The 16,964-nt window shown below is 38.4% G+C and overlaps 1 protein-coding gene across 2 annotated transcripts in view; it reads left to right on the top strand.

Moving 5' to 3' along the window:
- The window catches only part of caln1 (calneuron 1), a 68,450-nt gene that overhangs the window by 15,680 nt on the left and 35,806 nt on the right, over positions 1-16,964 (top strand). For both annotated transcript variants that reach the window (XM_067451118.1, XM_067451117.1), the window contains exon 4: positions 8,269-8,381. In XM_067451118.1, coding sequence (XP_067307219.1) covers positions 8,269-8,381 — 113 coding nt within the window. The remainder of the gene's footprint in view (positions 1-8,268; positions 8,382-16,964) is intronic.

Genomic DNA, 16,964 nt, shown 5'->3' with positions numbered 1-16,964 from the left:
TAAGTGGGAACACTTCAATTTCAACTAAATTACTGATCTGCCTGCATTGACACTAAATAAGAATTAAAGGGTTAGTTCACCCAAAAATGAAAAGGATTGAATTAATTACTCACCCTCATGTTGTTGGACACCCATAAGACCTTCGTTCATCTTCGGAACACAAATGATGATATTTTTGTTGAACGCCGATGGCTGAGAGAGGCTTCAGAAAGGCCTCCATTGGCATTCGGTACATTCCCACTCACAAGACCCATAAAGGCACTAAAGACGTCGTTACAAAGTCCATCTCACTACAGTGGCTGTACAATAATGATACAATGCGACAAAAATAGTTATTGTGTGCAAAGAAATCAAAATAACGACTTTATCCACCAAGTTATTGATGTGAACTCGACGCACGCGCGAGAATGTGACGCAGATCCGCCGTTCGGATACATGACCCGGAAGAGGAGGAGCGCCGCTATCGCGTGAGTTAACGTCCGAGACCTACACAGAAGACAATAACTTGGCATTTAAACTGATAGCTGGTCTCCACACTGTAGGAAAGACCTGACCCACACACATACACAGAGGCTCCTTGTATTTTTCTTGTTCACTCTCAGTATAGTTTATATTAAGTACATATACTCTAAAAGTTTGGAGTCTGTAAGATTTTGTAACGTTTTTGAAAGAAGTCTCTTCTGCTCACCATGCAAGGCTGAATTTATTGATCCAAAATCCAGTAAAAATTTGTTAAAATAACTTTTTTTTCTGTTTTAATATGTTTGCAATGTAATTTATATTGATGTGATGCAAAGATGAATTTCAAAGATGAATAAATGCAGCATCATTACTAACATGAGTGTCACATGATCCTTCAGAAATCAATTTTATATATTTATAATACATTCTATATATTTGCTGCATAAAGGAACACCAACTTTTTGGGACTTTAGCTTATAGCTTATATCCCCAAGAGTTAGGTAAGTCCATACATACCATTGTCATCTTGCGTCCCATAACTCTGTGCTAAGATAGGCTAGCAGTGTGTGCATCAGACAAAAACTGGCGGTAAATGGCTCCATCTAGCCTACTGCTCAGTAAGTGATGAAATAACGGCATCTGATGTGATAAGTGAAGTTCACAACATAATTTCGGGAGGAGTGAAGTGAACCCATCTAATCTTGCAATTAGCAACGTACACAAACGCAAGTTCGAGAGGTGTGAACCCATCTAATCTTTCAATCAACCGCTAAGCATATAAGCCTCCTACCTCTTTCAGGCATCAGTCGTTTTGCTCCCTCCACCTCCCCAACTCCACCTACTTACATTCATGTTTCCCTTTCTCTTGTTTCTAGCACTAGTAGTCCCTGGAGGGTAAATCCAAGCTCGAGTTGAAGCAGCTCCCTCGAGCTCCTCCACCGCGGACAGCAAGCCAAATATGTTTAAACCTTATCAGCTAAAGAGTATATGGGTAAACAAACTCGTGAAATAATATACTAAAACCGACAGAAAATGAAAAGAGTATGCTAGGAACTATACCCTCATTCCTACGTAATAATCAGGAACTTTGCTGCCATACCATGGGTACAGCGGCACGATGATATTACACAGCGTTTACCTCCAGTCTTTGTGCTAAGCTAGGCTAGCAGTGTGTGCGTCTGACAGAGTTATGGCACGCATGGAGATGAGAGTGGTATGTATGGATTTATATAACTCTAACTCTGGGTGATACGGTGAATAAGCTAAAGTTTCAAAAAGTTGGCTTGCTACTTTAAGAATATAGTTTCCTTACTATCACTGCTGAAAACAATTCCTGATTAATATTTTTGTTTATATTATACTTATATTTTTTATAAGTATTATTTGATGAATAAAAAGTTTAAAAGAATCACATTTATTACATATAATATACACTATAATATGTTTATGGTATTTTTTTCTTTAGATTTTCTCTTGGTTATGTGTGGGAATACGATCACAAATGAGATGTTTTTTCAATGTTTGCAGATCTGATCATTTCAGTAAGTTAGACAGGAGTGTCCATGTGTATGTAATGCTCTGATTGTAACTGTAACTGTAACTGTAACTGTATATTCATAAAGATTTAGCAATCTTCTTCAATTAATTGTAGAATCTGCTAGTTGTCCATATGTTTATTTTACTGGCCGCTTACTCTGCAATTTGCTTCACTTTCATCTCCTCCAAGCAGCACAGCAGAACTAATCTACAGGCTTTTGGGCCTGACATATTACGTGTATCTGTAGACTGTGTAGAGAATATTATTTTTTGCATGAGGGGTTTAAGTGGAAATGGTTTAATAAAGAAATAATATTTTCCTGGTTCATTAGCATATAGTCATAAAACAGTAACTGGACATTACCTTTGATTTCAGGCTGTTCACTTTAGCTTCGGTACTTTATGACTTTGAAATTCTGGTATTAAAGGTGGTGTAAGGGTTTTTTCAAAACCGTTTTAGAAAAAAAATGACTCGGGCCGAGTGGAATAACATGTATTTTTTCCATGTATAACATGGAATAACATGCTACAATAACTTGTAGCCAATCAGCAGGTACGGGGCGTGTCTATGGTGAGAAGAGAGGCCCAGTGCACGTCATTATTCAAAACACACGAGTCACACATGACGGACAATAGGCGAGAACTAGCCTAATATGTGCTGGCTTTTGCTTGAATATGCTCGTGTGTCATGTTCACTTGTTTTTCCATTTGCGATCGTATTGTGTCTCACTTTAGCGATGATAAAGACCCGTTCATTTCCACACCGTATGGAGCGTCTAAATCTCCTCACTGTGTGCTTCAAGCGTCAGCTCACACAATGTCTCCGACAAGTAAGATACTATACTCCTAATATATGTTTGTTTCCTCTTTTTTATGATCTATATAACCCTTATCCGGTCATAATTGTAATATGTTGTTAGCTGAAATATCGAGCTTGTATACTAACGTTATCAAGTTGTTCATGAGAACAGTTTGTGTTTTGTGAACGCTATAACGCTAATCTTGTCATAATTGTAATATTGTTCATTAGTCGGACTATCGGCTCGTGTTCTATCGAGTTGTTCATGAGAACTGTTTGTGTTTTTGTGATGAAGGGGTGACTTTTTCACTGAATATTCGACCTGGATTAGTTACACAGGTTTTGCTACAGTCGTTACCTGGGTTACGTATGTGTGGGGCGGAGCTATCAAAATAGGGGCGAGACCCTTTTGGGGGTAGGGTGTGTTTGTTTTGGTGATTTGAAATATCAACAATGGTTACCAGATAGCACTTACCCCACCTTTAATAAAATGTATCAAATTTTGATAGTTTATAATACATTTTTTGGAGTCAGGGTCTTTGCCATAGTTGTCTTTATGCTGAAAAAAATATGCTGAAAATTACCCCATGATTTACTCACCCTTGAGTCACCCACCCTCATCCTAGTTGTATGTGTTTTTCTTCTTTCAGACTAATACAATCGGAGTTATATTAAATAATGTTCTGGCTCTTCCAAGCGTTATAATGACAGTTAAAGGGTTAGTTCACCCAAAAATGAAAATACTGTCTATAATTACTTACCCTAATGTCGTTCGACACCCGTAAGACCCGTTCATCTTCAGAACACAAGTGAAGATATTAGTGTTGAAATCCGATGGCTCAGAAAGGCCTTCATTGACACCAATGACATTTCCTCTCTCAAGACCCATAAAGGCACTAAAGACGTCGTCACAAAGCCCATCTCACTACAGCGGCTCTACAATCATTTTATGAAGTGGCGAGAAAAGTTTTTGTGCACAAAATAAAGACGTAAATAACCACTTATATAGTGATTGGCCGAATTCAAAATGGCCGATTCGAACGGTTATGAATCAGCGTACTGCAGCCACCCATCATAAAATAACTCCACACGGCACGGGGGTGTAGGTTTTCTGAGGTGAAGCGATCTGTATTTAAAACTTTATAAACTAAAATAACTAGCTTCCATCACACGGCCCTATGCATCGATTTTTTTTTTTAAATATTTTTTTTTTGGTGAACTATCACCTTAAAGGAGAATGTGACAGCATAACAGAATTGAACTACCTGTGCCTTAAACGGTTTTATTGCACATCTTCTAGCCAATCAGAATCGAGTATTCAGACAGACCATGGTAAAACATTTTTGTTTAAATGTTATGTAATTTTGGTTATATAGAGTGACCCTACTTAAAATCAAATAATGTGACTTTGGGCCCTATTTAACGATCTGAAACGCAAGTGTCAAAGCGCGGAGCGCAAGTAACTTTGTGGGCAGGTCTCGGCACTGTTGCTATTTTCCCGGCGGGATAAATGGCTCTTGCGCCCGGCGCAAATCTAAAATGGGTTGGTCTGAAGTAGCTTCATTATTCATAGGTGTAGTTTGGGCGTAACGTGAATAAACCAATCAGAGCGGCATCCAACATTCCCTTTAAAAGCAGGTGTGCAAGTTCCCTTATGGATTGCTATTATTATGGCGTATTTACCAGGCGCACGCCAGGAGCGGTTCACAGCCGAGGAGACTGATGTTCTTGTGAGGGCAGCCCTTACAAAACAAAAATATATTGCAGTATATTGGAAAATTTCATGCAATACATTAGGAAATATATTAACATATATGGGAATTAATATTTATATCTTTCAATATATTGCAATATATTGAAAGCGGCAATTATTTGTATATTTTGCAATATATTACATGAATATATAATATATTTTATAATACCATCAATATATTATTTCATATATTAACAATATATTAAAATATATTTCAACTAATATATTGGTAAATATATTTTCCTTTCGTAAGGGAGTGAAAGACAGAGAAGTTGTGTTGTATGGGGATGGGAGAAACCCACCCAAAATAGCGTCGGTTAAACAGTTTTTTATTTTTTCAGTCGATTTTTTTTCCTGGTTCTTGACGGACAAACCAATTTGTCAGATGTCCTTATATATATATATATATATATAAAAGTTACACAAAGTTACTTGGGTATATATATATATATATATATATATATATATATATATATATATATATATATATATATATATATATATATATATATATATATATATATATATATATATTATTGGTTTGTATAAGATATATATATGTCTTGCCACTATTGGGCAAACAGGTCTGATCCTTAATAACTACAATAAGCCTGAATAATTTGTAAGCTAGATTTATGTCTATTTTTTCACATCTTCGTGGCACACCACAATGTGTTAATATATTTTTTTTTTTAGTGTAACAATTTATGATTTGCAAAAATAACTGTTGCATCTGTGTAGATTTCATGAGCAAAATGTATGCGCGTTGTGCACGCTATAAATTATGGTCAAGCATGCGCCCTTAAACTAGCATGATGAACGACGCGCAACGTGTCACTGACTTTAGACCAGGTTTTTTCTGGTCAGAGGCGCAACTGTTTAATGGAACAGCAAAATAGCACCAGGGATTGTTCCAGATTGCGCTGGAACACGCCTCCTTTTTAGTGCAACCGCAAGTTCATTCACTAGTTTAGCGAGGTGCTTCTGTGGAGGGAAAAGCGCGCTTTGCGCGGGTGCAAAATAGGAATGACACATGCGTCGGTGTACAAAGTCAATTGCGCTGGGTGCAAGATAGGGCCCTAAGTATCCTAATGGTGTCATCTGTAATTGGAGCGATTGGTAATTTGCCAAAAAGAAGTATACGTGGAGTAGCAATCAGTGTTAAACTGTTACACATGGTGCCGGATGTCAAAGTATTTTACTATCCATTATTGTTTATTACGGTTTTGACCTTCTTTAGTATTCATAGCAAAAGGCTGCTTCTAAAGTTCATTAGATGGTGTGATGACTAATGTAATGACTCCAATTGACCTTCATCACTGTCAGCACATCTGTACAGTCGAGGGCCATGATACCGGGCCATTGCCTGATGGATTGCCAGCTGATATAATCAGATGAGCAGCAGCGCTTGATGTTTCACATTAATGTTCAGAGTTCAGCTAAAGTTTGTCAGATTGAGTCATCGTCAGGAGTGCTACATTGTCTGAGGAAACCAATAAGTAGTTTTACAAGCACAGGCCATGCTCAGTCACTCAATGAAAGATGAAAACACATGGTGTTTGTTCATTTATAGGCTGATTTCTCATAACAGATGGTGTGTTTTGTGTTAGTGTGTTTAAATGTGGTGCGTCTCATATTTACTCTCTTAAAGGTGAAGTGACTAATTTTTGAATGCTAAATTTTTTTCTCCATCCCAGTTTAATATGCTGAGACAAAGTAAGCCATATTTAGGCGGATGTGTGACTCTGTGCTGTTCACAAAAGTCTGACATGTCAACTTCTGACTCTACCACTGTTTGGGCAAACCGAAGAAGCAGTAGAAGTGTTTGGCTATTATTTTTGTAGATAATCAATACCGATGATTGCAATAAAAACACCTGCTTTTTTTCGACTCTGCTTCCTTTCTGTACAGCATAATGTAGCCTTTTAACAGGAATTCTGCTGTTAAACATGACTATTTAAAAAAAAAAGCTAATAAAAATGTGGGTCTGTTTTTTTAAAGGTTTAAAAGTTACTTTTTAAAATCAGTTTCGTGAAGAAAAACTATCTATAACATTCTGGCTACTGCCAGAATTAACCCCATACATAGATGCCTCATTAGTGGCTGTCTCTATGGGCTGCTATGTAAGCTGTCCACCATATTGGAGGAAGATTTGAGAGAAAGTTGTCTGTGTGTCTGCAACCACAGTTAGACACGCGTGAATATCTATATCTGCTATAGACTTCAGCGGATGATTTTGCTAAACTAACACAATACAACAAGACGAAGGCAACATTAAATACATAGTAAAATTAAAAACATTAGAAAGTAGGCTATAGTAAATACATATAATATTGAGTTAATACAAATAAAAACTCCAATACAATCTTATACATGTGAAATGTTATCTTATTTCTTAGGGAATTTAAATATCAGAGAAGCTATGCAGTGTTGTGGCATCTTTCTGTGACTCTGTGAGTGACAACACACTGACAGTTGCGAAATGGCGGGCGTGCCGACGTGTATGAAATCTACGTATACATACCTAAGGTAGCAACCACATACAGCAATGTGCTAAAACACTTTGGAGAGCGTCATGCTTTGAAATAGTATATTGTTTCATTATAAATACAGTGATTATCTTTAAGGTGGACACCCGAGTTAATATGATACTTCCCATGTGAATCTAATCTTGTCATGTCAACATATGTAAGCCAGCTGTTTATCATGTTAACAGCAGATGCACTTTTTACCCCAAATGCCATACTTTTCTAGCCTGACAAGCCAGACCCACATCAAGATGTTGGTCTGGAAACTCACCATAGACAGGGCTCAATCTGAGGGGCGGGATAAACGGTTGTCTTTCAAACTCCCTCTGCACGCGATAGGATAGCGCTACACCAACCAGAGCAACGAAGGTGAAACAGAGCTTGTTGATAGATTAAACATTCACCGTATCCGGTCGGCTAAACTCTGAACACATCTTCCCTTTTTAAGAATGACTTCAGTGCCGTTCTTTGTTCTTTTCTCAGAGAAAAGCTTAACTCCAAGTCTTCCAGAATCGCAGTCAAAGCTGATTCAAAGACCGCCGCCGTTCGCAAGTTTCTGTGTTTACTAGACAACAGAAGCACGCAAACGCAACTCGGCCGTCGTCATTATGGCCCCGCCCACCGACTCTATACACAATGTGTTTGGGCCGTCCAGATTGTGAGGAATTCAACTCAGAAGGGTATTGAGAGTTCCTAGAGGACACTTGCGGGCAGATTAAATTTGCTGCCGCTAGGGTGCGCCGATTTCTAGGCTAATACTTTTCCATATTCTTCTGTTATTGAAAAACTGTTACTTGAATTAAACTGAAAACTGAAAATCATTAAGACCTTTGTCTCAAAATATAAACATACATTTAATCGATTCTCATTTGCAACTTAAATTTACAACATTTAAAAAAAAATTGATCATAGTAGTGAAAAATCAACTTTGCACTGTTGCCCACCATCGCATCAAAGATCAGAGAAATTTCCACGAGCATCTTAAAAAGTGGATGTTTTGGAAAGAGCTGCAGCAAGGTTTTGTGCCATCTAGTGGTTTAGAGGAGAATAAAATCAATGGCGCCTTTAGGCCATTTGTACTCTACCAATAGTGGAGTAGATCTCACATTTAATGCCTCCAGTCATTAAATAATTCCCTCCTTTTTAAACTGAGATTTTGGGATTTGTTCTGACTTTAATTTGTTTTACAGGTGATGGACAGGTGGACTTTGATGAGTTCATGACAATACTCGGACCTAAGCTCCTGTCCTCTGAAACACGGGAAGGCTTCCTTGGAAACACAATAGACAGCATATTCTGGCAGGTAAGAAGCTATGGAGGACAATTTACCGGTAGTTGTGCAGGACTAAGTTTCAAAGATTCGCAAAAATTGCAATATTACATAAGACGTTTTATTTGTTTGACACTTGTTATTCTGACAGGCTGAATAACAGGAATAGGAGACGTCACTGAGTGTCTGAATGGTGGCTTATGAAGGGGTGCATTGTGTGGATAATGTTATATTAGTGAGATTTATGTGTTCAGGTTTGGATTCAGGATTCAGGTTTGTAAGAATTTTATCCAGGTGATTAGAGGTGAGTGATAGCAGAGTTTGGCATGGCCATGATCTGGCTGAGCGGAGAGGATCCCCGTGGGTTTAGTTAACTCTCAGGATTGTGATTGAGTGCTGTGTGATGAGGATGAAGCAGAGCCCATGCCAGCTCAACTTGGTTAAAGGGATAGTTCATACAAAAATGAAAATTACCCCATAAATTACTCACCCTCAAGTCATCATAGGTGTATATGACTCTCTTCTTTCAGACTAATACAATTGGAGTAATATTAAATAAAGCCCTGGCTCTTTTCCAAGCTTTATAATGGCAGTGAATGGAGGATGAGATTTTGAAGCACGTCCATCCATAATAAAAGTATTCCACATGGCTCCGGGGGTTATTAAAAGCATTCTGAAGCAAAGCGATGTGTTTGTGTAAGAATAATATCCATATGTAAAACTTTATAAACTAAAGCTAGCTTCTGATAGACAGCTTAGCCCACTAAGCCGAGTTCATTCACTATGGTAGCTGAGAAACTACAGTATATATATAAATATATATATATATATATATATATATATATATATATATATATATATATATATATATATATATATATATATATATATATATATATATATATATACTCCTGAACAAAATCTTAAGACCAGGGGATGCATTGCAAGTGTTACACATTTCGCACTAGTGGATCATAACCGGGCTGTAAGTGCTGCTTCAAAATGGCAAAAGAAGAAACAGGAGCAAGAGACAAAAAAATAGAGAGTAGGCAATTTATTGAAAACTGCATTTAAACTGAAACAGGCCGTTCATCAGCTGATCAAAAGTTTAAGACCGTAGACCAAAAATAAACGCACAACAGTACTAAAAGTGTCAAAAAAGGACTCAGTAGTGAGTCGCCCCACCATTCTTGTTGATCACTTCAAAAACTTGTGTCGGCATGCTTGATGCGACTGTTTCCAGGAGGCTGGTGGGAACGTTGCTCCATGTGGTGAAGATGGCTCCACGAAGGGCATCCACAGTCTGGAACTGACGTCCATTTTTGTAAACTTCCCTTGCCATTCATCCCCAAATGTTCTCAATGGGATTTAGATCAGGGGAACACGCAGGATGGTCCAAAAGAGCAACGTTATTCTCCTGGAAGAAGTCCTTCATCAGGTGGGTGTTGTGAATTGCAGCGTTGTGCTGTTGAAAGACCCAGTCATTACCACACAGATGGGGGCCCTCAGTCAAGAGGGATGCCCGCTGCAACAGATCCACATAGCCAGTCGCTGTTTGACGCTCCTGCACATCCTGAAGCTCCATTTTCCCATTGAAGGAAAAAGCACCCCAGATCATGATGAAGCCTCCTCCACTGTGCCGCGTAGAAAACATCTCAGGTGGGATCTCCCCGTCATGCCAGTATCGTTGGAAGCCATCAGGACCGTCCAGGTTAAATTTTTTCTCGTCAGAGAATAAAACTTTCTTCGACTTTTCAATGTCCCATGTTTGGTGCTCCCTTGCAAATTCTAAACGGGTAAGTTTGTGTCGTGGGAGGAGACGTGGGCTTTGAAGACGTTTTTTTCTTCTTGAAGCCCTTCTCTAGCAGATGACGTCTTATGGTTATTGGGCAGCAGGCAGCATCAGTAAGGGCCTTAATTTGGGTTGAGGACCGACCTGTGTCTTCACGGACAACCCGTCAGATCCTGCGGCTCAGTGCAGGTGAAATCTTTTTGGGTCTACCACTTGACTCTTTTGTCCCTTAACTCTCAGGATTTTTTAAGAAATGTAAAATGACTGTCTTATTGCGTCCAACCTCAGCAGCGATGGCGCGTTGCGAAAGGCCTTGCTTGTGCAGCTCAACAGTCCTGCCACGTTCAAAGAGAGAAAGCCTTTTTGCCTTTGTCCTTCAAGCAGTCATACTGTCAAGATCTCCTGATGGCAATGACATGAAAGCCATATTTTTGTGCAGATTTGACCTTTTTATGGTTATGTTCTTAAAATTTTGATCAGCTGATGAACACCCTGTTTCAGTTTAAATGCAGTTTTCAATAAATTGCCTACTCTCTATTTTTTTGTCTCTTGCTCCTGTTTCTTCTTTTGCCATTTTGAAGCAGCACTTACAACCCGGTTATGATCCACAAGTGTGAAATGTGTAAAACTTGCAATGCATCCCCTGGTCTTAAGATTTTGTTCAGGAGTGTATACATATATATATATATATGTAAAAAATGTAAAAAAAAAAATGGTTTTTTGGTTTTACTTAAAAAAGTAAGTTACCTGGCTGCCTTAAAATTTTGAGTTTATTGAAATTACAAAAATCTGAGTTGATACAATGAAGGAAAATTGTTCAAACTCAAAATATTTTTGTATCTGAACCACATAAAAAATTTGATAAATTATTTGGCATGTTTCACTGCATCATCAGAAATATAAAACACACAATTACCCAATATGCTTAAAAAAATCTTTTAATAATATTTTAATAAAGGTTATCAAATCTCAAGAAATGTTCATTGTATTAACTCAAAATTTAAATTTCAATGAACTCAAAATTTTAAGGCAACCAGGTAACTTTTTTTCAAAATATTTTTTTACAGTGTATGTACTGACATTGTAGTGCATTAAACTAGGCTTTTAATTTACTAAAAATAGTATAATACTGGAGTTCTTATAAAATATTTTGAGGTGATGAAATACCTAAAGTGATTAAGTAAACACAAAATTGTTGGTTAGTTTGAATATGTGCTTAAATATAATACAGCATGTTCATTGTGAGGATTCCTTTCACTGCTGATTGAAGTGATGCGTGTCCTTTTGTTGTTTTTAGACATGGAGTGTTTGATCTTGCAGTGTTATCTGACTAAATGAATCTTGTCCCGAGAGTGGCTCATTCCCGCTGTGAGGGGAAAGAATCATTGAGACGCCCCATTCATCATCTGTGTGTGAAATAGGAGGAATCAACCTTCCTGTTATGAAGGACGTTTTCCCTGTTATTTATCCAGTTCCAGCCAATTCTGGTATAGAGAGTGACTTCCTGAGTGACTTCACTATTCCTGGTGTATGTCATTAGAGGACAGGACAGTTGTCCCACAGCAGTGCTTCTCAAATGGTTTTGCTTTAGGACCAACGTTTTGCATTGGACATATGGTGACTATATGAGAAGTGTTTTTTATCTACCTATATGTAAAATACCGTTCAAAAGTTTGGGCTAAGTACGATTTTTAAACAAAGGTATTAATAATAGTTTTATTCAACATTGTTGCATTAAATTGATCAAAAGTAACAGATAGTTATAATAAAAAGAAAGATTTGCATTTAAAATAAATGCTGCTCTTTTAAACTTCCCATTCATCAAACAAACATGAAAATGGTTTCCACAAAAATATTAAAAGGGTTAGTTCACCTAAAAATAAAAATGTGGTGCGTTACACGAGAATGAACCTCATTGGTTCTTGCTGAAGCTCAAACGTGCTGCGTTACACGAGAATGAAGCTCATTGGTTCTGCTGGAAGCTCAAATGTGCTGCGTTACACGCAAATGAACCTCTCTCTTGCACGACAAGCAAACATGCTTGAGCTTCCGTTTACCACAACTGATTTGTATATTCAGAAATAGGATAGAAGTTTATTTGTCATTACAAATGCACAAGTACACTGCAACGAAATATCGTTTGGAGCAAGCCTCCGGGCCTCAGCTATTACAAGCGCCGCCACACGTTTATGTAACTGTAAATGTAAAATGTACATTTTTCTGAGCAGCACTCCAGCAAATTAGAATGATTTCTAAAGGGTCATGTGACATTGAAGACGAGGGTGACTGAAAATTCAGTTTTGCCATCAACATCATATTTTAAAATATGTTAAAATAGAGAACAGTTATTTCAATTCTGGTCAAATAAATGCAGCCTTGGTAAGCATAGGAGACTTTTTTCAATACCATAAGAAAATCGGACACACCCCAAATATTTGAATAGTAGTATAAAAATATTCTACCTGTCTATGTATTTTGCCATCTTAAGTTTGCATGATGATTAGCTGCTTATTTACATTTAAGATTTTTACCATTGTTATTGACCCTATATCAGAACAGACCTATGGTCCATTTTCATGCCATGGTTAAAGGGTTACTTCAGCGATTAGCATATGGCTTTGTATCAGTAGAAACCCTGGAGTATATTCAAATGTTTGTGCTTTCCCCCCTCATATCTCCCTGAGACAAGAGATTTATGCATTTTATTTCTGGAAAAATTCCTCCTATGATGCAAATTGACGATTTTTGCATCATAGGAGGAATGTTTGCCCAGAGGCTAAAGACTACAGCCAGCAGAGGGAGCCATTTCCGCATGTTTTGAACTCGCGCATGGGGGATGGGAGATAACACTCAGCTTGCAGGGAGAGCTCAGCTCAGCTACAGGCACTCATTTAAACGGAGCTATGGTGAGCAATGTAAGTGTTTTAACTTCTCAAATTAATTTCTATGAAAGTTAAGCATGCAAAGGCATGAACTGAAACGCGCCAGACTGAACTCGCGTTGTGAATGTATGCCGCGAGTGTAGTCGCGTTTACCTCAGCTCTCATCACTCCTGCAGTTAGTGCTCAGTGCTGTGAGACTCGCGCGATGACTCACTCATTATATTGAACACACACGTTCAGTTTTTAATTGTAGTGTCTTCTCTAACTCAGTCGCAGTAATGAAGTTTGTTGGTGTTGGGAATGGCCTCACAGGGCAGCGATGCATTCTGGGAATTGTAGTCTTTCATCCCCATGGGACAAAAATACATTTTCTGTCTTTTCTCAGTCTAGAAGACACCAAATTCAAAAATAATTTCACATTTCTACTGCATTGATGAGCCAGTTTAAATACAGATTCATCTTCCGAGCGCTGAAGTACCCCTTTAAGATCCACTTCTGTAAAGATGCTCTAAATATACTGTTCTGAGAATCCGGAGCTGGCCCCATCCTGTGGCTTTGGAAGAGGTTATTTCAGAGCATTCTGTCAATGCTTTAATTATATTTTATGAATCATTCCCCAGACTTCATAGAGGACTTTGCTCTAAAGTATTTATTTTCTGCTGCGCTGCTGCGTCAGGCTTATTTCATCAATGCTACATCACTTCAGCATTCTCGTGCACTCAGAGTGGCTTTCCAGTTAAAGCTAGGTCATACTTTACTTACCAGTGTCTCTTTTATAACAGCTTAAAATAATATCTGTCTTACAGCAGCTTTTGTGCCTGCAGCTCTTTGTTTTATTGTATGGATTTTGATATTAATATTTACTTTCTAATGTCCTTTTCTCAAATAGGGTATTTATATATATAGGTCCTTCTAAAAAAATTAGCATATTGTGATAAAGTTAATTATTTATGTATTTTATGTACATAAAAAATGTATGTAATTATTTATGAAATAAAAGTGCCTATGACGCGGTTCGGCGGCAACCAATCTGAATGTAGAAGTGCTCTGCTTGAGAGAAATCCAGAGAACGTGGGCCTGTAAACTTTGGTTCCGACGACATCAGTTCCCAAGCAAAATGTAGATTCTCAATGAGAAAAAAGTCATTCTCAATGTAAGAGTGATCATTGCTGTGCGGGTTTTCCTATCATTTATGACGAGATCATTCATAGTGATGTGTAATTTGTTAAGAAGTCGCGCAACACTATTTTATAGGCGCCAGAACGCCTGTTTATCAGCGGGTATGCAAAATTCATTCTTACTTTCACATTTAAACGATTTCATGAGGTTAATTTATACCCTACTTGTGGTCAGTCTATCCATCAACATGCTTGTTTGATTTGCGGCCTCTTTACATACAGTTTAAAAAAAGAAAAAACATTCGATCTATGTCAGAGTGGCAGCGCGTCCACGAAGCTTTCTACAGCGTCGTTGGCAGGGCGGCAAGAGCCAATTTTGACGCTCTCGCCGGCTGCGGTGTGAACGCACGGTTAAGCTCATCCAGAGTGTTGGGTCTTGCGTCTCTCAACTTTCTCTTCACAATATCCCACAGATTCTCTATGGGGTTCAGGTCAGGAGAGTTGGCAGGCCAGTTGAGCACAGTAATACCATGGTCAGTTAACCATTTACTGGTGGTTTTGGCACTGTGAGCAGGTGCCAGGTCGTGCTGAAAAACGAAATCTTCATCTCCATAAAGCTTTTCAGCAGATGGAAGCATGAAGTGCTCCAAAATCTCCTGATAGCTAGCTGCATTGACCCTGCCCTTGAAAAAACACAGTGGACCAACACCAGCAGCTGACATGGCACCCCAGACCATCACTGACTGTGGGTACTTGACACTGGACTTCAGGCATTTTGGCATTTCCTTCTCCCCAGTCTTCCTCCAGACTCTGGCACCTTGATTTCCGAATGACATGCAAAATTTGAGCAACAAGTCGTTAGCTGCATAAAGACACCTGTCCACCCCATACAATCAAGAATCCAACTACTAACATGGCCAAGACCAAAGAGCTGTCCAAAGACACTAGAGACAAAATTGTACACCTACACAAGGCTGGAAAAGGCTATGGGGAAATTGCCAAGCAGCTTGGTGAAAAAAGGTCCACTGTTGGAGCAATCGTTAGAAAATGGAAGAAGCTAAACATGACTGTCAATCTCCCTCGGACTGGGGCTCCATGCAAGATCTCACCTCATCAGATCCTAAGAAAGGTGAGAAATCAGCCCAGGACTACACGAGAGGAGCTGGTCAATGACCTGAAAAGAGCTGGGCCCACCATTTCCAAGGTTACTGTTGGTAATACACCATACAGACGTCATGGTTTGAAATCATGCATGGCATGGAAGGTTCCCCTGCTTAAACCAGCACATGTCCAGGCCTGTCTTAAGTTTACCAGTGACCATTTGGATGATCCAGAGGAGCCATGGAAGAAAGTCAGATGAGACCAAAATAGAACTTTTTGGTCATAATTCCACTAAAGTGTTTGGAGGAAGAAGAATGACGAGTACCATCCCAAGAACACCATCCATACTGGGAAGCATGGGGCTGGTAGCATCATCATGCTTTGGGGGTGTTTTTCTGCACATGGGACAGGGCAACTGCACTGTACTAAGGAGAGGATGACCGGGCCATGTATTGCAAGATTTTGGGGAACAACCTCCTTCCCTCAGTTAGAGCATTGAAGATAGGTCGAGGCTAGGTCTTCCAACATGACAATGATCCAAAGCACACAGCCAGGATAACCAGGGAGTGGCTTTGTAAGAAGCATATCAAGGTTCTGGCGTGGCCTAGCCAGTCTCCAGACCTAAACCCAATAGAGAATCTTTTGGAGGGAGCTCAAACTCTTTGTTTCTCAGCGACAGGCCAGAAACCTGTTCTAGAGAAGATCTGTGTGGAGGAGTTGGCCAAAATCCCTCCTAAAGTGTGTGCAAACCTGCTGAAAAACTACAGGAAACGTTTGACCTCTGTAATTGCAAACAAAGGCTACTCTACCAAATATTAAAATTGATTTTCTCAGGTGTTCAAATACTTATTTGCACCTGTATCATACAAATAAATAGCTTTAAAAAATCATGCATTGTGATTTCTGAATTTTTTTTAATAGATTATGTCTCAGTGGACATGCATATACGATGACAATTTCAGACCCCTCTAAGTGGGAGAACTTGCAAAATAGCAGGGTGTTCAAATACTTATTTTCCTCACTGTATATGAAATATATAAATATTGTGTATATAAATGTGTTTATATCATACACACATTTGGAAATTGATTTTTTTATCCTCTATTATGCAGTGATCTTTTGAGGAGATTCGAAAATTTTTAACAACTAGGCACTAAGCAGACTATTCTTACTCTTTTAAAATAAAACACTGCATTGTTCAACAATGGTATTGTATCAAACTTAAGCCCTATTCAGACGATAATTGTTTCTCATGTGGACGTCTGTAAAAATAAATTTGCATGTCACCTCAGTGATAAAATTCGTGAATTCGGATGGTGATTTATTCACGGTGGAGGAGCGAGTTTTGTGACCCTGCGCACCTGGGAACGCTGCTCACGTGGTCTGTAATTGATTGTCTGCTCTAAAAATGTCATATGCTTGGAATAATAAGAATAAAATCAGATTTAATAATAGGAAATGAGTGGAAATAAGTTAATGCAATGCTGCCAATGTAACCTATAACGTTAATTACTGCCATTATAACGGCTCATTTCAAATGTTTGTGTGTTTTTCTTCTACAATTATCAATAAATAATCATTTAAATTTCAGTCCATTTCTCACACAAATCTATCATACGATTTCAGAGGACTTATTGAAAACAAGTTGTATGCATCATATGTATGATAGTAGGCACTCATTTCACCTCGTAATTACAAAACTACAGCACATTTTGAAAACAAC

Source organism: Pseudorasbora parva, chromosome 8 (genome assembly GCF_024679245.1).
Source record: "Pseudorasbora parva isolate DD20220531a chromosome 8, ASM2467924v1, whole genome shotgun sequence".
In the NCBI taxonomy this organism is placed as follows: Eukaryota; Metazoa; Chordata; class Actinopteri; order Cypriniformes; family Gobionidae; genus Pseudorasbora; species Pseudorasbora parva.
Note: the sequence above shows the minus strand (reverse complement) of the source record. Positions and strands in the feature narration are given on the sequence as shown.